This window comes from Hirundo rustica, chromosome 4, assembly GCF_015227805.2.
Source record: "Hirundo rustica isolate bHirRus1 chromosome 4, bHirRus1.pri.v3, whole genome shotgun sequence".
Taxonomy (NCBI): Eukaryota; Metazoa; Chordata; class Aves; order Passeriformes; family Hirundinidae; genus Hirundo; species Hirundo rustica.
In genome coordinates, this window is record NC_053453.1 from 41,388,558 (window position 1) to 41,411,983 (window position 23,426).

At 39.7% G+C, this 23,426-nt stretch overlaps 1 protein-coding gene across 3 annotated transcripts in view; it reads left to right on the top strand.

Annotated features, from left to right (window-relative positions):
• The window catches only part of METTL25 (methyltransferase like 25), a 56,879-nt gene that overhangs the window by 23,190 nt on the left and 10,263 nt on the right, over positions 1-23,426 (top strand). For 2 of the 3 annotated variants that reach the window (XM_040063330.2, XM_040063331.2), the window contains exons 6-9: positions 3,135-3,229; positions 5,495-5,524; positions 6,618-6,691; positions 8,807-8,900. In XM_040063330.2, coding sequence (XP_039919264.1) covers positions 3,135-3,229; positions 5,495-5,524; positions 6,618-6,691; positions 8,807-8,900 — 293 coding nt within the window. Of the gene's footprint in view, positions 1-3,134; positions 3,230-5,494; positions 5,525-6,617; positions 6,692-8,806; positions 8,901-10,336; positions 10,429-23,426 lie in introns of all 3 variants that reach the window. The other variant, XR_005700690.2, reaches the window with a different exon arrangement.

Genomic DNA, 23,426 nt, shown 5'->3' on the forward strand with positions numbered 1-23,426 from the left:
TTTTGTCTTTCTCATGAAGGAAAAAGGCCGTTTAATAGTTTTATATTTTGTTTGGAATAACAGAAGTAGACTGAAAATCTACAATGTTGTGGAAGATAGAGGCTATGGAGGACCTGGAAAAGGTTATTTGTGTTTTAGTATTACTTTGATGAAGTTCACAATATGTACAGAGACAAAGTAGGTGTATGTGAAAAAAAAAATGAGGAAGGTAATAAAGATTAATTTCCACTGAAAAATCTCTGATGAAAAAATGCCATTTCAATCCATTGAATTACATAATCGGTCAAAAGCAGCCATTAGGTTTAGGGCTGGGATTCAGAGATTCCCACAAAGCCTACAGCTCCAGGGACACCAGGGCTGGAAAAGGCATGCCAAGGGGAACATGATGCTGCACCACCATTGTTGCATCCACACCCTTGTGATCTGGCTCATCCCATGAAACTTAAGTCAGGCTTATTTTTTTCCCAGTAACGTTAAAGCTTGTTGGTCCTGTTGCTGTATAAAGACCATATTTTATTGTAAAGCTTTGTGAAGTAAAATTTGAATATTAGCACACTAAAAATTGTACTATCATTCTTAGAGATTGAAAATCCGTGGACAGCCTGAAATTAAAGGTGTTGGAGAAGCTTGTCCCTTTCTCTAGTACTTCCTTGTCATCATTTGTGCGCATACAGACTTAGCAACTGTGAAAAGGATTTTACCCTTATCTTATTTCTACTGAGTTTTTTTTTTAATAAATACCATATCAATTTAAAAAACGCTGATGCTTTGTTGTGATATTTGCAGCATTTTATTAAATTTGTGATTCAGTCTTTTATACAAGTTAGGTTAGAGTTAAAGTCCTTGCTATTTAACTAATGTCTTCTGATATTAAACACCAGTAAAGCTTCAGTTCAGCTCATCAAATGTTTACCTAAAATTTGCCATTTTGTTAACTGTTCATAGAAGGAATTTTTTCTGATTGGCTACTCTGTACTGAATTATAACGTAATTGCTTTGTGCGCTGTTGAACACTTGAGCTGTTTCCTGTGAAATGCTCCATGGAGTACTTAAAATGTAATTAAGATGTTTCTTGAATATTTTTTGAGATTTGTACAGTTTAGAACAGCTGTTGTGTTGTTAGATGGAAACACAATAAGGTATTTAGTGAGCTATATAATATTAAGTATACTTGAAATAGTTGCAGGCATTCAAAGAATTTCTAGCTTTTTAAAAAGTAGCTTGTAAATATATGAACTTTATAGCAGTATATTAATCCTAAAATTTTTTAAAGTGTGCTTGAGAGCAGACTGGATACAAAAAAAAGAATAGCATGTAAAGTAATATTGTAGATGTGTGGTCAGCTTTTGATATATGCAAAAAAAAATCTTTCTAACTTAAAGCATTAGTTTCCCTCTCTTTTTCTCCTACTTTATAGTTTCAATAATTTAAATGACAATGGTGCTTTGACTGATAATCTTTTTCAAAGATTATCAGAATTATTCATGAGTACAGTGCGCTGATATTGAGATTGTAGCTGACAGGATAGTTACTTGAACTTGAAAGAATGATTCATTTGCCTGGAGGACAGGGTATAAATTGGAAAGGACTTGCTTGAAAAGATTAAGGATTTCATCTTTCTAACTCAGTTTGCAAATTTTTATTTTGAAATATATTAACATCCATATTAGAAAGACATACTAGAAAGACATATTAGTGAGAATCATACAAGAGGAACCATGTCAGTCATTGTTTTCTTTGCAAAATAAATATAATTAATAAGTTCTTACTGCCATCCCTGCAATAGAAATATCCATGTTTTCCATGTACTCCATAGTTAGTCTTGAAGTTAATTAATATTTTAGAGCTTGTCATGAGGCACTTAAAAATTCTTAGTACATTCCTAGGGCTGAAACCAATTGTAATTTGTTTGGTCAAATTTCATGTTTATTTCTAAAGAATTTTCTTCCTCCTTCTGCAAATAACCCGTAATTAAAATGCGATTCTTAAATCATGGTTCTCAGACCAGTATTCAGCCCCTAAGAGCCTCAGGCGTTCCTCAGGGCTAAAAGGAGAACAAAGTGTGAGGTTGCCTGCAGAGGATTCTTGCCTGCTTGCTGTTATTCTATAGTGATCAGCTGAGACTAGGCACTTCTGCCAGAGTGCCCAAGGCTGTCATGAGTTGTGGGGAGGGTTCTTTATAGTTTTTTTCTTTTTCTTTGCTTAACTTTTATGGAATGTATTCTATTTATGTGTATGTATCTCCAATCGTTGGTGAATTGCTGTCCCCTCTTTTTAACGCCATTACATACATGATTGATTCTGAAATTTGCTCCAGTCACCTTCCTGTGCTAAAAAGCCAGGATCTCAGCCAATTTGTGGGGGGCTTTTAAGAAAGCAGTAATTCTTATTCTCTGCTCTAAAAAATCAGCTGATAATGTGTTAATGAAAACTCTAAACATTTAGAGTTTGTTTACATTTAGAACTGAATATTAAGAATGTCTACAAAGTAATCTCTGTACTTCAGTTCTCCCACATTTGCATTAGTGTTAAACATGAATAATTGTCTTGTTATTCAAAATACGAATGATACTGAAACTGAGCACAGATTGTGAAGCAAATGATTCATGGTGTTTTGAAGAAACAGCAAGAGCCTTTGCAGCTGCTCTTTTCTGGAAAACAAACATTCTGCTTCACAGCAGAATGGTCTTTGAGAATGGGAATAAACAAATCCACATTGTTCTGTGTGATGTTTGAAAGATGTTTGGGATAGAATAAGAAGACAGTGAGAAGCAGTACTGAAGCCATGCTGTATTGGAATGACTGCTTGGCCTACATCATGTGAGTCGTGGTATGGTGTAGGCTGCCATATGTGCAAACTTTTCTCTTGTCCCTTTGACTGTTTTTTCAGTGGATTTATGTAAAGGATGCTCACTTAAAATTGTTTTGGAAAATATGAAATTATCAGAAATTCAGCATAAACCAAAAACATCTGTTACAGGGAAAGCATGTTTTTTGTAGCACCATCACAAATTTTGGTACTGGATGAGAACCATGAAGTGTTTCTGCTACATTACCTACTGTTCATCTTGCTCAATTCACTGTGTATTCTGTAAGAGGAAAAGCTGTGCCTTTTTTTTCCCTCCATATTGCAGAATGCCATGACAAAGTGTGGGGATTTCCGATGTGTCAGTACTTGAAGGACAAAGGCTGGTGCTGTGGTCGCAGTGCTAGGATGTCAGCATGCTTGGTATGATTCCCTTTTCTTTCTTTTTCCTACGGAGAGCTTTGTCCAAATGTTACAGGATTCATTGTTTTAGGCTTCTGATCCTGAAGCCATGACTTTAATCCAAGAATCTACAGAATAACATCATTAATCTTGTAAGCTTGACAAATTATATGTAAAAAAAATGGTATTGACCTTCCAGCTTTATATATTTTATACTTGCTGAAGGCATGAAAAAATTAGTATTGACAGAAATGTATTTTAATAGTGGACAAAAAGACCAAAACTTTGCTGAAACCTAAACAACATCACCCCTCAGGATAATAGTTCTTGGCCAAGGACTTAGGGAGAAACAAGGTAATTGTAGATGGATTGCAATCAGTAACTCCCCCAATGCCTTTATGATTCATAATATTGAATGTTCTAGCTGTTTAAAACCTGAACAATCCTGCCTAGTCCAAAAACTAGAGGAGCTCTGAAATCCACGTGGCTTAAGAGTCTGGAAATGTCTTTTTAACGTTGCACCAAGAGATGAAGTACTTTTAAAGACTTAGCTTCATCAAGATAGGATGATGAGTTGTTGTCTAGCTTGAAAAAACAGGTAATGAAAATTTTGACCACTGTGTCAGTTAGAAGACCACTATTCCTTCCCTCGTTAATTTTTAATTTCTGGCATCCAGATAAATCACATCCGGTTCTGGCTAGGCTCTGCTGCTAGCTCTGTACCTCCATTACAGAGGAGACTATAGACTAAAGATTCAGTGTGGACTAATGTATTGAGGTTATGTAAACTTGAACTACCATGATAATTAAATGCTATCTGGAGAAAATATAGGAGGACAGTTGTTTAGGATCCATAAAGCTTAAATGTGTTACCCTTGGCAAAGTAAAAGAAAAGAATTGTTCATTTTAGAGATGTAGCTGTAAAACTTAGCAGAAAAAAAATGCTTTCTAAAGGGATTTGCCTTTTCTCTTTTTCTTGGCAGTGTCATGCAATACCAGTCCTTCCTCAGCTGACACATTAGCTGTTTCCTATTCCATTTCGTTTGGATGGAAAGAAAAAGTTGAGCAGTTTTTCAGCAGTGGTAGGAAGATAAATTTTATAGGCAAATGACCCCCATGAGAGTACTGATCATGCTTTATATATCTATTACAGATTTCTCATAAATCACAGAAGTTTGGCAATTAAAAACGTTTTGTTTGAATAGTCACAAAAGACAGATCCCCAGTGTAACTAGATACTTCTCCTGTTATGTTTGTAATTGTCTATATGCATTTTTCATGACTAGGATTTTCTTTGCCATGTAGGATGTACAAGGGAGCCAGCACAGAGCCACTAAGCACCGATATTTCTTGGGCTAATGGTTGGATAGCAGAAAGTCTGCTGAGCAATGACAGACACTCAGAGTTCAAATTGGTTGAACTGCCAAGGGCCAGAGGTGTTGGGCAAGAGTTCCAGTTCCAGAGACTTAAAACGTGTCTTGGAACCCATATCCATGTCCTCAGCAGCAGCAGATAGATGCTGCTATAAGAGCTTATGCAACAAAAGGCAAACCTGATAGTTGGCCAAAGCCATGAATGGAGGAACTGCAACTATGTGGACTATGTTTGAAGAACAGTGTAAAATACAAGATTAGTTCTATAACAAGGAGAAGGAGGAGTGAGTGATTTTGTAACACACAGTCTTATTTATTGTAGTGAAGTTTGGGACTAAAGGTGATACTAATCTGTAAATAGCAAGGTGTTTTTAGTTTGCTAGCTAATTTGATGTAGTATCAGATAATCAGATACTGAGGTTTTGTCTTCATTTCTACTATGATCTTTAAAACTCTGTTGAAATTTTTTAGGAACACTATTTTTTCAACTGTGAAAGAATATTACATGCTTCGAATAATTTCTTGTTCTTTGTCACTATGTATCATAAAAATCAAGTAATCTCACATCTGCATTGGCGTTTATAGTATGAAAGCTCTAGTGATAAATAATGCACAGTATTCACAGAAAGTAATCCTCTGAAATTCTTGTACAATAGAAAGAAAAACAAGCATAATTTCCATATATCTATTTCCACAGTTGGATATCATTGCTTCTCCTATAAATAAACCAAAATAACTGGAGTGGCTGCTTATGAGTGCCTAAAGGTATTAACAGTTTAAAGTGTGTAAGCTCATGTTATGTCACACCATTAATCTTTTAAAATGTCATCTCCTCTGACTTTTTTACAATGTGTTTATAAAATGTTATGATAAAGAATAACATATCAGCAATTTAATTCCTTGACTCTTACAGGCTTTGGAGCGAGTTGCAGTTGGCCAAATGGTAAGTAATATTGTTTATTTTAGCTATTCTAAGATAAAATGTGTTTTTCCCCCTTGAATGTTCTTAATCCATGGCCTGTTATTGAACTTCTGCATATCTGGAACCTGAATGATTGGCTTACACTGTGTCAAATCCTGATAGATAGCATGTGTCATCATGAAATCACATTTTTATTGCTGTGGCTGTACTTAGTGAATCCGTTTTCTTTTGACAGTTAAGAGTCCGAGAAAAAAAGAAAAGCAGAGCCTAAAATTTAAGGCATTAAAATACCCTTCATAACTTACTTTGCTATCTTTCATCTAATACATAACTTGCAAATGCAAGTGCAAATGTCCTTCTCATATCCCTGGTTTGGATCACTCTATCCCAATGTTTTATCAGCTAATGTAAAAATAGACATTGTTATGACAAAAGCTTGAACCTGCTAGAAACATCATCATTCTCGTTTTTAATCCCTGCATATTTTTTCCCTGTGACTATTTTGAATTATTGTTGTGCAAGTTATCCTTAAGGGATAGTGGGCACCAACTGTGCAAGTATTGAAAAGACCATGCTGAGAGACTTCTTTCCATATTCAGTAAGCCCCCTGACCCCAGCAGTCTTTTTCTGTGAATTTTTAATTGGCAATCGTCAACTGGCTTTATGCAAACAGATTTTCCATAGACAAATATAAGAAATATTTAGGGTTTTTTTTTTTTGCATTGTACTTTCTGTATGGTTCAGACTACAGTCTGACTGCAGATGATTCAGCTAGGTAATTACTCCTTTTGTCTTCAGAACAACTTAGATAATTCTTATTTATTTTGCATATTGGAATTCAGATGGAAAACAGTGCATTTTCCTTCGTGTCTTTCCATCAAGAGAGTCTGGGCTTGGGTTTTTTTTTTCCCTTGCATTTATGGTTAGAGTCTGACTTAAAAACATAATTTTAACAGGATGCTAGACCATTAGTAAATTGACCTCTTAAATCTGGTATGACTGATCATAAAGTATGCAACTCAATAAATAGCTAAGGAAGCCAATACTGGTTTTGTTACTCTGATCTTAATTTCGGCACCAATTTTAAATCCTTGCTGTTGTAATTTTTTTGCAGCTGCCTACAGAATCATTGTTTTATCGAGCTGTTCTTCAAGTTATTATAGAAGAAATTTATGGTGTCACCAAAAGGTAGGAAGTTCTGAATTCACAGAATATCAACCAAAGAATGATCTGATTCTCTTCCACTTCTGTGTTGTAGAGAAAGTAAGTTTTGGAAAGCAGAAGGATGTAGGAATTGGTCTTGTCAGGTTGTATGTACACATTGGTATTAAGATGCAAGACAGATTTACTCATCGTAAATCCATATCACAAATGTATTGTCCTTCCTCTACCTGTAGCTGAAGTACGCCCTCTTTGGTGCTGGGTACATGGGTAAAGCACATCTTCACCTGAGAATACTCAGCAAATGCACTGAAAAGTCAACGCCATCCTGGGCTACCCTGTCATGCAGAGGTCCTGGCAGCTTTGATATTGCAGAAGGAAAAAGGCATTTCTGTTTGTCCTGTGAAAAACTGCTGACAGCTTGATGGCCATCATGGCTCTAAAGAGCTACTCACTGCCTCTGCCTACACTGGCAAGTGCTGCTTTCTTGTGGGAATGGGATTTGGAGAGCTGCTGCTGAGGGCCTGACATCTACATTATATTCTTTCGTGGTTGCATTTGGATTAGATTTTATCTTATGCGGTAGAATGTTAGCACTTGGAGCTCATCCAGAAGCACACCTTCCAGGTTGATTTAGTTTGAAAATAACCCATTTCTTGAGCTCTGATACTATTTCATGGTGTGAGCCAAGGCATGAGAGGTGAGGAAAACCAGAAAACACTTCAGAAGTATACTCCTGATCTAAAATAAGTACTAATGCAAATACCCTTAAAACTTTTGCTAGGTATAGAATCACACAGTTTACCCTGCAGAAGGTCGAATTCCTGAGAGAAGAAATGCTTCTTTATTTTAAACTTGCATAAAGCATCACACAAAAAGTCATGGCTGCTAAATTGTAAAGAAAAGAAAAACTGTGAGGTAGATTTTTCATTTTTTGAAGGAAGTATAATTTGGAGGAAATAATTAAGATTGTATGTCTCAAAGACCACAATGGCTACCTCAGAAAGACCTCTCTTACCCCCTTTTTTTTTTCTGAGCATGATGATAAATGCCTGTCTTCCTAGGAATGACATAACAACGTAATCATTAACTGATTTTCAGACTGCATCAGCCTATATGTTTAGGTGCATCTGAATAATAAATATGGCAACAGAAATGATTCTCAGTGAGTGAGGGTCCTTGACAACTAAACAGCATTAGAACTGCCACTGAGTGAAAGCTTTCAAAATCTTTCTGTTGACCTCAGATGTTAGTTCTGAGTTTTAGATACGGAGATAGTTTTACTAAGAATAAAGAGGGAGAAAAGTTTTAAACTAAGATACTTCTATTCAGTTTTTCACTGGGAGGATGCAGGGAGAGTGTATTTCTTATTAAGTAATTCAGTAGCTGAAAATTCTGTACCTGAGTATTTAACTCCTACACTGCACATCTAGAAGAGAAATAATGTTAGATTCAGTCAAGTAAATTCAGACTATAAAAAAACTTTGTGTGTTGTTTCTCCAAGATATTTTAAGCACAGAGAAGAGAACAAATATGAGCTGTCTACTAGGATTCATTCTTCCTATATTTATTTTAGTTTTTATGCATTATTTTAACATATTTTTTGAAACACACATTTTCATCTGGCTTGAAATGCAAGCGTTTTGAGTTGTACAAGACAGAATTCTGGCATCATTTAGTGAAATAAAAATTGAAAGGGTAAGAACACCAGATGACAAGGAAGAGTGGCATTTGCTCAGTCCAGTGGTCGGTGTGGTGTTAAGTAAATTACTGTAACATTATGGTAAGAGTATGGAAATAATATAGAAGTATAGAAGGAAATGTCTGTCAGTGGAAATAATAATTTTGTCATTCATATAAGGAAATAAAAAATGTTAATGAAGAAATTAAAAAGAAGCTTCAACTATCTCAAAATTTTAGGTAAAATAATAACCATATTATAACCATAACGATTATGCTGTTGCTGTGTCTAGAAGTTACTTCAGGTATTAGCTAGGTTGTTTTAAGTGGAAGGGGGAAAAAGGAAAGTTGTTACTGACTTGGCAGTAGTAGCCATCCAACTGACTTATTTCTCCTGTTAAAAATACCTGAATTTCTGCTGTTGGATTTATAAAAGCCTATATCTGAGTATTGTATTTGCAGTGATCGACATGTTGGAAAAACCTTCTCCAAATCATCCTCCTTCATAGATTATGTCAGACGGTCTCTGAAAAAGCTAGAACTGGATGATTCAAAGGTGAGTCACTAATTAGTGACTACAGGAAATTGTTATATCCTTGTAAGTTCTTAAGTCAGCACCACAATGCAGTGTTTGAGCCGTTGAGTTGATTTATGTCATATGTTGCTGTATAAATATTATATTTGAAAACTTAATACCTTTAAATTAGTAAATGTTAAGGAAATATGTGAAGATTTTAAATCACTTTGTTAGATAGAGAAAAAGAAGTAAATATTAAGTAGAAATTTTAAATCTTTCGGAGATTTTATTTATGTTCTTGGGTATCTTGTCTTAGTTTTAGTCCTCCAACTGCTCAGTTGGTCAACAGATGGCAACATAGCATTAGGCATGGAATATGACCGTGTGAACATCACAATCATGTTGTGAGAACAGGTTGTGCAAAGGAGACACTAGAGAGTACTAGACGGATTATCAACAAATTAAGTATAAACAAAGGAAAAGTGGTAGTGGCAAACATGTAAAATGTTTAGTGTAAATGTTGTTGCAGTCTTTGGTAGTGTTTAAAACTTGTAGTCAAAATGTCAAATCACTTAAAATTTGCCAGGCACATCAAAGTATGAGCTAGGAGAAACAGGCATAACCAAACAAGCAAGTAAGTTCAAATGGCACTGGAATTGTCCTGATATCATTAAGAAAAGGGCTTATGCCTGAAGTGTGCTGTATTTTAAAAGAATTATATTTAATTCTGCAGTTAACAAATCACATCTAGCGAATGTAGTTACCTGTTTGCTTTTCTGTATGAATAGGCACTAACAGGATGCACTGACCCCAGCTAGAAATAAAATTATGTCTTTCTTCATGTGTGTACAGTCACCCAAAAGCAAGAGTGGATTTTTTGTGGATTTTGTGTTGGATTAAACTCTGCTGGTGTAGATTTGTTCACTGTTTTCTTTAAAACCAGTAATCATAGAAAGTTTGTATCAGGAGGTCTGATTTTAGATATGTTGCCCTTTGCTAAGAAGGGTCTGGACAAATGCACATTGCCCTGAGACAAAGATGTCTGTCAACACTGCTTCAAGCTGAACATTTATGTGGTTGCTAAAGACCTGATTCAAGTAAATGCTCACTTTTGCTCATGTTTCATTTTATGTGCAGCTGGCTGCATACTGAAGACTGGATTTTATGCTGATGTAAACAATACTATTTTTTATTTCCCAGCTATATTGAAATCTGCAGCAGCACAAACCAGTGCTATTTTGATACTACTCAGAGGAAAGTTCTTACTGCTCCCTTAACAGTGGTTCTGACCCTGCATTTTCATGGTGGAATCAGCACTATATCTACACAATATTGGATAATGTGTTAAATGCCTCTCTTCAGGAAAAAAAATACTTACGTAGCTAGAAATGTGAGGAAGCCTAAACATTTGCTCTGAATGACAACAAAAATCAGAGAGAAATGTATGTACAATTTGGGTTTTTGTCTCTATTTAGAAATGAATGAAAGAGCAGCTGTACTGCGTTGACCAAATGTCTGCTTTGTCTCTGGCAGTGGACAAAAACTGATGCCTTGGGAAGAATATAAGGTGGGAGTAAGCATATATGAAGTGTACTTCCAGAATAATCCAAAATGTCCTTGTCGTTCACGGAAAAAAATGGGACGCAATCATTGCCTTAATGCATAAATATATTTAGGTTATATTTAAAAAGCAGCTTTTTTAGTGACACTGTGTAATACAGCCAAAGAACTATGAGAAAAAATTGTTTCCATATGTTTCCATTGTGTTGGGGGTTAAGTTTAATTTTGGGGTTTTTTTCTTTCCCTGTAGAATTTTTTCCCCCCCATAATTTGCTAAGAGACTAAATACTGATGCTTAAAGGGTACTTGACCCACACAAAAGAAGTAGCAAGGGCAGTAGATCACTTAGTTTGGGGGGAGGGAAAGGCTCCAGGGGCTCCGGGAGCTGAGGGTGGCTTCTTCCTGCTCTCGGCATCGGAAAAGAGGGTCAGGCGACTGCTAGCTGCGTGAGGAGTCCACTGTTAATGGAGGGTCTGGTCCTGGGAATTCTATCATCTGCTGGAGCTCCTGCTGGAGGAATTCGGAGCTCCTCGCCTGCCGTGCTGGAGCTGGGTCAGCCTCATCCAGCCATCACAGTTTCTTCAGCACTGCTCACTTTGCCTGCTGGGACACCCCCCTACCTGCTGGTACAACCCACCATTTCCAGTCATCAGCCCCAGAGTTTCCACCGTTTTGGCTTGGTGCTTTCAGGGCCCCAAGAGATCAGACTGCCCGCGGCTTGTGAGACAAAGCCCCCTTGAGGTTCTTGTTTCTGTTTTATTATTATTATTATTATTATTATTATTATTGCTGTAGTTGTTGTTGTTTGTTTGTCCTGTTATATTTACTAGTAAAGGACTGTTATTCCTTTCCCCAGAACTCTGACTGAAAAGCCTCTTTAATCTTCTAAATTATAGTAACTTGGAGGGAAGGGATTGGAATTCCCCATTCGTAGAGAGGCCTCTCCTCTCCCTAGCAGATACCTGTCTTTCAAACCAAGACACATTGTTTCTCTGTTTTATAGGTGCAAAGATATTTTCTAAAATACAGAAGTCAAGAAACTGCGAGTCTCCAGTCTTTTACTAGGCTTATCAGAATATTAAAAAATTTCATCTCTGTATAATAATAAAAGTACTGGAAAGGAAAATAGAGGGTTAGAGGCACTATTTCCAGAAGTCCCTGCCAGGGTTTGGTAGCTTGTCACGTATGGTAAAATCTTTCATGGTTTTTATCATTGGAGCTGAATCTGTACTGTGGGACGTAAACACTCTTCCAAACTTAATGGTTCATAGTAAGCATCACAGCTGCTTCCTTTATACACGCCAATACCTCTGTTTCTGATCAAAAGGTAGCCCTGGTGCAATCCAGTCATTTTCCAGTCTGGACAATTGTGGAGGCAGGATAAAGAGTGCAAGTATATAAAACACCTAACCTGCCTTGATACTCATTTTTGTAAGTGTGTGCCTTTTGCTAAATATTACACTGATGAAGACTCATCAGGTATAATTATTCAAATACTAAGGGTTTTTTGCTGTTGGTTTTAAGTAAAGAAAAGTTCTTGAATCTTGCCAGTAATTCATGTGAAGAAACTTTTCTGCTTCTTTCCTTTGTGAAATAGATGTGAAGTTTTTGCTTATGTGAAGCATGAATCAGACTGTTTATTAAAAGAGTCTCAATCAGAAATCAGTTAGAGTGAGACAACATAGTAGAATAGTTTTTCTACCAAAAATATGGAAAAGGCATTTATCAATAACCCAGCACTTCTCATTGTTATGAATAACTGTTCAAGGACTGAAGTTTCCTATTAAGTGAACCAAAATAATTTCCTTCATTCATGGTGTTTCTTTTTAGTGTGGAAGAGCCTGTCAATTGAACATTTAGATGCAAATGAAATACTTTTTTCTGCCTTTTGGTACAGGATCATTCCCTTCACACATCTCTTCACCTCAGTAGTAAAAATGAGGTATAAACCATGACTACTGAATTTCTGACAAAACATTCTCATTCTTTGAGGGCAGAGAAAGGTCTTTCAGTGTGAGCATGCTGCTTCACAGGTATGGTTATATTGCTTATAGCTTCAGAATTAATGGAATTGCTCTGTGGGCCGTGGATCATAAAATCGTAGAAGGAAAGTTAATGATCATGTTGTTCCAACCCTCGTGCTGTGTTCAGGGACACCTTTCACTAGACCAGGTTGCTCAAAGCCCCATCCAGCCTGGCTTTGAGTGTTGCCAGGGATAGGGCATCCACAGTTTCTTTTAACAACCTTTGCCAGTGTCTCACCACACCCATAGTGAAGAATTTCTTCCTTATGTAATCTAAACCTATCCTCATTCATTTTAAAGACATTCCCCCTTTTCCTGTTACTACATGCCCTTGTGGAAAGTCCCTCTCTCTTGTAGATCCCCTTTAGGTACTGGAAGGTGCTTTAAGGTCTCCTCAGAGTCTTCATTTCTCCAGGCTGTGCAGCCCCAGTGCTCTTAGCCTGCAGCCACAACTCTTTTAGTGTAGCCATTCAGAGAATTCCTTATCCACCGAGTGGTCTCGAGTTTAAAGACAAGGATGTCATGTGGGATAATGTGAAATGATTTGCACAATTCCAGGTAATGATGTCAGTTGCACTTTCCTTATCTACAAATGCTGTAATCCCTTCATAGGCCACCAGATTTGAAGACACAAATTTGTCATTAAATGAAGCCATGTTGACTGTCACCAGTCACTTCTTTATTTTCTGTGTGCCTCAGCATAGTTTTCAGAAGGATGTGATGCATGATCTTAGGCATCAAGGTGAGACTGACTGACCTCTAGTTCCCCAGGCCTTCAGTTTTTTCCCTTTTTGAAAATAAGTTGTGGATTATGTTCCTGTTTTTCCATGGGAACCTCACTAGGCTGGCATGACTTCTCAAATATGCTGGATAGTGGCTTAGCAACTTCATCTGCCAGTTCCTTCAGGACTGACAGATGCATCTCATCAGGTGCTATGGACTTGTGCATCTTCAGATTCCTAAGATGTTCTTGAGCCTGATCTTGTCCTGCAGTGAACAGTTCTTCATTTAGTCAGTCCTTGCCTTTGTCTTCTGCAGCTCAGGTGGTGTGGCTGAAACACTTGCTGGTGAAGACTCAGTCAAAAAAGTTGTTGAGTATCTTGGCATTCTCTGTAAGCTGTGTAACTGGTCTCCCATTCCGGCGAATGCACATGAGTACCTACAGAAGCTTTTCTTGTTGCTCTTGATGTCAGTCAAATTTCATTCTGTGAGCACTTTATCTTTCCTAACCTGATCCCTGGATGCTTGGACAATATCTCTGTATTCCTCCCAGGCTACCGATCCTTGCTTCCACTCTTGGTAGCCTTCCTTTGTGTTGTTTAGTTTGGCCAGAAGATCATTGTTCATCCATGATGACCTCATGGTATTTTTGCCTGACTTCTTCTTTAAGCTTGGAGGAAGTAACTCTTGAGTATTAGCAGCCTTCAAAGGCCCCCTTTTCCCTCCAGGGCTTTATGCCATGGTACTCTGTCAAGCTAATCCCAGAAGTCTGATCTCCTGAAGTCCAGGGTACTGACTTTGCTGTGTGCTCTCCTTGCTGCTCCAAGAACCTTGAATTCCACCATTTTAGGGTCACTGCAGCCTGGTCTTTCCCTTGAGCTTCACGTTCCCCACCAGGCATTCCTTATTGGTGAGAATTGAGAGCATTGGCTTCCCTATCTCATGGGAAGAAAGTTCTCATCAATGCATTCCAGGAACCTCCTGGATTGCTTATACCCTGCTAAGTTGTCCCTCCAACAGATACTGGTATGGCTGAAGTGTCCCATGAGGACGGAGGCTTGTGAAAGTGAGGTTGCTCCTTTGTGCTTATAGAGGGCCTGGATACTTACCAAATCAGTATTTTGTTCCTGATAGTTTTCTTTGTCATGGTTCACTCTGTTCCTATAGACTCTATGTTGTACAGGCCATTAAGGGTCACATAGATTTTGAAGAAATTCTTTCTATCACAAGATTTCTTTTCCCTTTTATTCACTGTTTCACCTAATTAACATGAACAGGGAGCCCTCTTTTGGGAGAATGGAGCATCCCTGTCCTCTCTTCTAGAGCAGCTAGCCCCTCTAATACTTGTTGGCCTTTTTGCTTTCAAGCAGCGAGAGCAATTCCTGTTCAGTGCAGAGCATGTTTCAGCTGTTTGTAGCTGCTTTGCAAATGCATTTGAAATGAAGCCTCTTTATTAAAACCTCTGATTGCTGCCTTAGGCTATAAGTGCTACAAATAGCATTGCTACGGCAAAAAGTCCTCATGTCAATTTGTGTGTTTCTAGAGTTTTTAAGAAAGAAAACTCAAAACTCTTTGGTTTTCTTGGTGTCCCGATCTTACTGAGGTAGATTAGCAAAAGATCTTTTATAGGGCCTAGGTTAAGGTGATTAAATGGAGAAAGTGTTTACAAAGCTAAGGCGTGAATGTGTGTCTGACAACCTTTGGGATCTATTGACTTGATGCTTTTGCAAACTCCAGACTATTTCGAGTGTTAAAGCTGGTAGACAATACTGAAATCAGAATTTGTGCAAAACCACTTTTTTTTTTTTTCACTAATTGCTTATTTTTCTATGAGACAAATTTGGGTTTCTTTTACATTTGAAAGGTAGAGATGGGTTGCTCTTTGCTTACTATAGACTGGGCTTGTAAATTCTCCTCAGCAGTGACTAGTGGAATATCATAAAATGCAGTTTGCAAATGAAGGGAGATAATGAAGCTTACTGTGTGTCTTAATTTTCTCTTGTTTTAAAAAGTGTTGAAAAGCCACTCACTTAAGACTGGGAAACTGTCAGTAGAGGAATTGTGTAATACATTAACTAACCTAAATATATGCAGCTGTATTGGAAACTAAAAAGAATTTTTGCAGAAATTGGGGAAGAGAAGGGCTTTTAGCCTGAGATTTCTTATGATCTTAATATCTACCCCACAGCCAACTCCAGTGTGCATATCTTGAAATGACAGTGAATATCTGAAACTGGTTGGTCTTTGCTAAGAATATTTTTAATTTGATATGTTTTATTGTGTTCAGCCATTGGGCAAACATGGACCCAAAGCTAAAACAATGCTCTCCATTTTCCCCTGAAACACCAATTAACTGAGACTAAGCAGTCAAAAAATGAAGGTCCTACATGGATTTACACACTTACTGCATTTTACAATTGTTGCAGATTTGACTTTCTTCACTGTTTTCTTGGGCAGAAGGAATTTCATCTCACAGACTTCTTGTTTCCTTTGTTAATTAGGGAAGTACTACATGACAGCTCAGGTAACACTTGCATAGCACTCTATAAAGTGTAAGCACATAATGCTGTTTTTAAGCATAACTCTTTTTCACATAGACAAAATGCTATCCCAGTTACAGTACTATAGCGTTTTAATCTGACAAGGAGTCCTAAGAGATGTTGACTTATTAAAGAAATATGGGTATTGATCTAGTATCGATACCCAACTGTGACGGACAAAGACTCTCTAACAGTTTAAAGTTAGAAAGTGTATGTTTATTACGGCCGGGCAGCACGCGGGATAGTTCCCTAATTCGCACTGCGAAATTCACAGGTAATTACAAAATCTTTTATTTACAAAAGTGTTGAATATCCAAAATACAAATGCATATTCATACCCCTGTCACCTCCCATTCCTCGCTTCATATGCTAATTGGCAAAAAGGCTATTAAGCATGCGTACTTTGTTTCTTAAAATGAGTCGGGGGTCTATTTTGGTGAGGGGTCACCCAAAATGAGGAAGTAAGATGAGTCTTCCTCGTCCTGACCTTTCTACCTTTTCAATGCATTTGTGACAAATGATTCCTTGGTAGAACTTGCAGTTTCCTGTGTTCAATGGGTCCTTTAAGCAGGAAATCTGCAGCTGTCTTATGTCCTATTTACCACATTTTGTTTTTCATTACAAGGACAACTACATAAACATAAACCTGACAAGAAATGGGTTACAAGATCCGGGGTAGCTTATCTAAGATCCGGCTTCTGTTGACTGCGAACAAAGATTACCTATCTACTTCAGCTAATTCAGCAACTTATTATCTTAACTTTCCTAAAAATCCTTAGTTCCTCAAAATTAACGTCTCAATGTGACTTGCATCTCAGTTAGGTATAATTATAAATAATACAAATTGCAGTCATTTGAAATGCATTTTAAACAAAATTCGAAATAAACTTAAGTCTCTCAGTAATTTCATTATCTGTTTTACATTATTTTACAGTCTATAACATTACATTATTTTTAACTACCTTGGTCCTGGAAAAGTTGTAAAATGTACCATTAGGTATGTTCTCCCAAATGTTTTGAACTGTTCTAAGACACTGCTCTGCTAGAAGGATTGCCTTAAAATTTTCTTGTACTCTAGTTAGTGTTCCTGATAGTGCTGGTACAAGTGGAAAGAGGTAACATGGAACTGTGCCGTCAGTGCGGGAAGAAGTAGTCCCTTTGAGGTAGCAAAGTGTCATGTTGTCCTAGGTTACAATGTAAGATGTGCCCAAAGTATGTATTCTATCATCATCTGCATGAGCTGTTGAAACTAGGTTGGGCAGTGTTTCTCTTGCCCCCTGCCTCCAGACTATCTTCTGTTAATGGCCAATCAATGCCTTGCTGCATGACTCATAGGTAACTCCCTCTGGGAGCTATCTCTGTTTAATGGGCAGTCGAGGACCCATTGCAAGACTCATAGAATGTTATCAGCTCATTGTGAGATGCTCCGCCCAGGGGGAGGAGCCAAGCATTCCCACCTGGATATAATCTGGGATTTGGGACAGCACAGGCAGCCTTACCTACTGGATTCCCAGAGGACAAGAGCTACCAGACCTTTCTACGGGAACACTGTTTCAACAAGACCACTTCATCTGGACTGCTACCACCACGGTGTCAGGTTGTATTCTGACTCTGTCAGTGATCTTTTGTACTATTGCATTTATTTTATTTACCTTGTTTTTTTCTCTCCTATTAATTGGTTTTTTTCTGACTTGGAGCTTCTCACTGGTTTTGCTTTCAAGCCAGCACACGTGTGGCATTGGACAGTGTTGTTGTGCATTATTTCGGGTTTATATTGTATTTCATTATATTGGGCTTGTAATGGTTTCTTCTGTACCCCCTGTTCCATGGGAAAATATATCATCCCGAAATTTGTCCCTGCTCCTTTACCCCGCCCATCCTCTCACACTAGAATGTAATCCAAGTCTGTTCCACTCCCACCTATCCTGATTGGGTATTGGCTTGTCCCTGCCTCTGGCCCCCTTCCCACCCTGGATAAAAGCCAGGAAGACCACATGGATTCCCTCTCTTATGGGGACTGGACTGGGCTCCTGACCTGGTGGGGAGCAGGACCATAGACTGAATAACGCTGTTATTCCCCCCAGACCAATGGCAGATTCTCCTTTTGCCATCGATGGACGCCTGCTCTCTCTAAAGGAAAATGTTTCAGCCGCTCTGAGATCTTTGGGATGCTGAGGAAAAAATCCTTCCAACTGTGGTTTGTCTCTCAAGCCAGTTGAGGCAAAAACGGAGCTGGGGGTCCAAGAGAGAGAGACACAGCAGGACAGTAAAAGAGACTTGCATTCAGTGAAAATACTCTTAGTCTAGGAAAGGATACAGCTCTGAAAAAATGCTCCCTGAAGAAACATGAAGTGTGGTATCAGTAGTTGCCTCACACCTTGTGCCTGAATACTTTCTTTTCAACCTGTGCTCTATCAGCATGCCTGTGGGACTGCATGGTCCAAGGTGGGTATGCTAAGGTGTGTGGTATCTTACATGCTCTCAGAGCTCTGTTGTCGGGTGCTTTCCCCGAGATTCAGGTGGTTTTAGAGTCTTTTGCCCTCTGCAAAGCTCTGAGCCAAACGCAAAAAAAAAGAGACGGAGTCTTTGGGTCCTGATTTTTCAAGGTTGCATGCTTCGTTTATTTTTTCTTGTCATACAATTTTCTCAGTGCCCCACAAAGGTCTGTGCAGCTGCGCTCGGGCATCTGGTGACTCTCCCCCGAGCTGGGCAGTCATTACCTTTTATACTAATTGCTACGTATTCTTTATTTATCATTACTTGCCAATACCTATCACTTATACTAAACAGGTCATCTCTACTTTGACCTAATCTCTTTAAACTACTTTGTGCCACCGTCACTGCTGAAAATGGAGTGAGGGAAGGAGAAAGAAGAAGCAGGAGACAACGCCCCAAATCCTCCATCTTGCCCCCATTCACGTCAATGCTAAAAACTTAAATCTACTGTTTTATCACCCTGTGATGAGCTAGACTACAATCTTTCACACTTTTGTGGCTTGCAATCCTTCCTGCAGTGCAGGAAGCCTTTCCCATGGACTGAGATCAAAGCCAGTGTCTTTCTGGGCTCTGGGCCGGTGTCCCAGACCCCCCTGTCCAGGTCTCTGACCCTCCAGGGCAGCCAAAGGAATGCCCTGGACTCCAACATCTCCCCCTCCTGTTTGAACCAAAAACACCTCTTTGGCAACCCTGTCCATGGCCTGCCGTATGCATCGAAGCAAACACGGCAAGATAATGAGAAGGATTACAAGCCCTACTAAAATATATATAACTGCTTTTAAAATTTCCTTCCACAATGGTGAAAGGTCAAACAAATTGAACACACCATCCATCCATGACCCAGTTACCTCTCCAAGTTTGTTCACACTCTCGTGTAATTGCTTGGTGTTCTCATGAATGGATTTGGAATGATCTGACAAATTCATGCAGCACATTCCCTCAAATTCTTCATATCCATGCCCGTGGGTCAGCAATAGATAGTCTATCGCTGCCCTGTTTTGGAGACTTGCTTGTCTCACACTGTTAACCTCTAATAACATGTCACTCAGTGCAAGAGAGGTGGCTCGGGCATGTTTGCTCAGCCAACAACCCACCCGATCCAATTGTGTCAAGGCTACTCCTGATGCTGCCTGTGGTGAAAAAATTGCAGCCGCAATTCTCTGAGCCTTGCTCCATGTGAACATCATTATTACAATTTGGATCATACATTTTGACAGATCTTTTCCCTCTGTATTTTTGTTCTCTCATCAGTGTCATGTTGGGTGTTAGCAATGAAAGCATTCCAATGCTGCATGGACCACCTGTGGCATTTGAGGCGATTGCGGGCCAAATTTTGTCCCCACTAATGAAAAAGTTTCCTCTTGGCAGCTGTGCAGGAACATGATTGGATGGCTTGTCAAACATCTTAGTGTGATTACACCAAGATGATGAATTTCTGTAAAAATTGAGGTTTGGAGTGACGTCTATAGTTTTATTTTGTGCCACTCCAGAAAGGCTGAATTTCACACAAAATTGCATTTGGACCGATCCAAGGATCTCCAGTTCCTGAGGTTCAAAAGGAGCGACAGGAAGGAACGTCGTCCAAACATTCCATTGGTCCGCTGGATTCACAATGGACTTTGAAATCACTGGAGGGATGTTTTCTGGAATCGGCCATTTGCTCACTGGCAACCCGACTAAACATGTTGACAAGGGTTTCCCTGGCTTTGAGTGTGTCAGGCAGATGGTATCCAAACCTGATGCATTGGCTAGAGTTTCCCAAACATTCTCTTTTGGTTGAGCCACAGGCAAAACTGCCGCATTGCTCAAGGCAACCAAGGAGAGAATGAGGCACAAGGATAGTTCTTTCATGTTCAATGGCCTTTCTCCCATGGGAATCCCTAAAAATGCAACACCACCCAAGCCCCAAAGAAAACTCAAGTCCCAAAGTCTCTTTTGCACGTAGAATGAAGGGATGTCTGCTGTTGACACCGGCTCACATCTGCGTGCCCACTTCTCTTCCTCCAGTCTTGAGGTCCGTCTCTGCTTGCATCTGGACTCGGTATGGTTTCACGTGCCTTGCCGCCAGCCACTTCGGTCCAACTTTCATTGTCAACCTCCTTCAGGAGCGAACCCTCAAGTCTCTTGACCACATTAGCTACATAAGCTGAATCTGTGATCAAGTTAAAAGGTTGCTGAAACAGCTCAAAAGTTCTGACCACAGCTGCTAATTCCATTATTTGTGGTGACCCTTGTACTATTCTTATATCTGATTTCCACTCCCCCGTGATGGCATCTTGCCATGTGGTTACTGATTTGTGAGTTTTTCCTGAGCCGTTGGTAAATACTGTTATTGCATCCAACGGCACTTCACTTATTTTTGGCTTTTCCCTAAAACTTATTTTTGCTTTCAACAGCCTGTGGCTTGGGAAATGAATAGTACAAACACCTGAGTAATCTAACAATGCAATCTGCAAGTCCTCTGATTTCTGCAATGCCCAATCAAAATAATATTTTTTCAAAGGCAGGTAAATTGTTGTAAAATCTTTGCCTGCCATTGTTTGCAGCCTGGTCCTAGCTTTGATGATGATCTGAGCTATCATCTCCAGACTTGAGAGGATCGTCCTCGGAGACCTGTAAGATTAAAAAATCCACTCTAAAATCAACAATGGGTCTTTTTATGATGAGTCCCACTGAAAAATCAACCCATACAACTGTATTTTTTCCCCCAACAGTGCAAGAAAGAAAGGTAAAGATGTTACAAAACGATGTGCCTGTCTCTGCTGGAGGGCTGCAGCAATTTTCTCAAGGGCCTCCCGAGCCTCAGGAGTGAGGCTTCTGGGAGATTTGATGTTATTGTCCCCTTTCAAGAGATTGAACAACGGCGCAAGTTCATCGTTTGTGATCCCTAAGATTGGTCTCATCCAGTTGATTTCTCCTAAAAGTTGTTGCAAATCCTGTAAGTTGTTGACTTCTGCTTCAGTTTCAATTTTTTGCAGTTTCACTGTTTGTTCAGTGATTTTCCATCCTAGGTATTTCCAGGGTGCAATTTCCTGAATTTTTGAAGTGGAAATTTCCAGTCCTGCATGTTGCACTTCTGCGATCACACAGTCATGAGCTCTCTGCAACTCTTGTTGTGTCGATGCAGCAGTGAGCAGATCATCGATGTAATGAATGATCTTTGCTCCTGGATGTTTCTCTCTTGCTGGAGACAGTGCCTGTGCAACAAACCATTGGGAGATGGTTGGCAAGTTCCTGAGACCTTGGGGAAAAACAACCCAATGGTATCTCTGCAGAGGCTCCTCCCTGTTGAAGCTTGGGATGGAAAAGGCAAATCGAGGAGCATCATCTGGATGAAGTGGGATGTTGAAAAAACAATCTTTGAGATCAATGATCACAAGTGGCCAATCTCTCGGAATCATTGAGAGAGATGGAAGCCTCAGCTGAAGTGGTCCCATTTCCTCAATGACCTCATTGGTCTTTCTGAGATCATGAAGCAGTCTCCATGAGCCAGAGACTTTCTTGCGAATGACAAACACTGGGGAATTCCAGGGACTGTTGGTACAATGTGTCCCTTTTCCAGTTGTTCCCTGACCAAATTTTTGAGAGCACTCAATTTTTTTCTCTCAAGGGGCCACTGATCCACCCAGACAGGATTGTCTGTTTTCCAGGTCAATTTCAAAGTGGTGAGTGCCACAGTGGCCCCCACTAAAAATCCACTTCCAGCCTCACGCCCCATTGCACTAGAATGTCCCTTCCCCACGCTGTGATGGGCCTTTGCACAACAAATGGGCGAATGATTGCAGTCTTACCTCCTGGCCCCGAGACAACAATCGCATCTTCACTCTGCAGACACAAGGTGTTCCCCTCTATGCCTGAAAGAAGACTCAAGGGAGCAATTAAGTTCCAACTCCTGGGCCAAAAAAGATACGAAATTACCATGATGTCTGCCCCTGTGTAGAGCATCCCTTTGACTGTGATTGTTTTCTCACCATGGGTCAATTCACAGATGAGAATCGGTCTGTCTCGGCCTATGTGTTTCACCCATGAGGCATGAACCTCCACGTGCTCACTTGAAGGAGGATCTTGTTCCCGGAGCACTGGCAAGACTTGTTCTGCAGCATGGGGTGGCAATGCAATTGCCCTGGCAGTCGAGGTGTTCGGAGGAATGATCAATGGTGGTTGATAAGGCTTCGCTAAAACTGTCAACTCATCATTGTGATCTGCTGAAATAACAGAAGGGTAAATAACAAGTCCCAAAATACTACTTCTATCCTTACCTATAATTAGAAAGTCCTGTCTCTTCCACGAAGATCCAGTGACACCAGTGGGTATCACTGCATAATTGTCATCCAAAAAACATACCACTTTGGAAGTTGCCAAGTCACATTGCGCCCCTGGTGGTAATAACTCTGGATCACTGGGGATCCTGCTGATTGTCCTGCTGAGGGCACTGGACTGCTGTTCCCTGATGATTGTCCCCCTTGCGGAGCCTGTTCCTGAGTCATCGCCATTACTTGTGTTGTCGCGCGTTGACGATTCACGCTCCTTTTGGAGTTTCCCAGCTGAGTTCTTCCATTTGCATTGTTTTTTGCCGGGCGATGGCTTGTCTGATGTTTCCCTCTCCCGCATGTTGGACAAGGATCTGGTGAGTCCACACTTGTAACTTGTGGGCAGTCCTTCTTGAAGTGACCTTGTTTGCCACACTTGTAGCATTGCCTTTGCTGAAAATTTGTGAATGCTTCTTTGACAGCCTTTTCCACCTGATCTCCCAAAATCGTGGCTACGTGCTGTGGTGTCCCGACCTTGCTGCATGCCTCTAGAATTTCTGCCATGGTGGGTTGACCTGGCATTGCACTGATGACACGTTTGCATTCTGGATTGGCATTTACAAATGCAAGACACCGAATCAAATGTGACTTCACCCCCTCATCAGTGACTTGCCTGTCCACTGCTTGTGTGAGATGATCGACAGATGAGGTGAAGGATTCTGAAGGACCTTGCTTTATTACTTTCTGTAACTCCTGCTGGTGGAATTTGCACCATTGCCTTTCTGGCTGCATTCTTGATGTCTGCCAACATGTCTCGAGGAAAAAGTCTGGCTTGACGTGCTGGATTGTCAAGTGGTGGATCGCTGGCCAATTGTGCAACTGTGAAGCCTGCATTTGCTCCCCCCTGGTATTTGACTCTGAGCTCATTAAGAGCTTTTCTCCATTTTGCTTCCCAGATGATAAATTGGGAGTCAG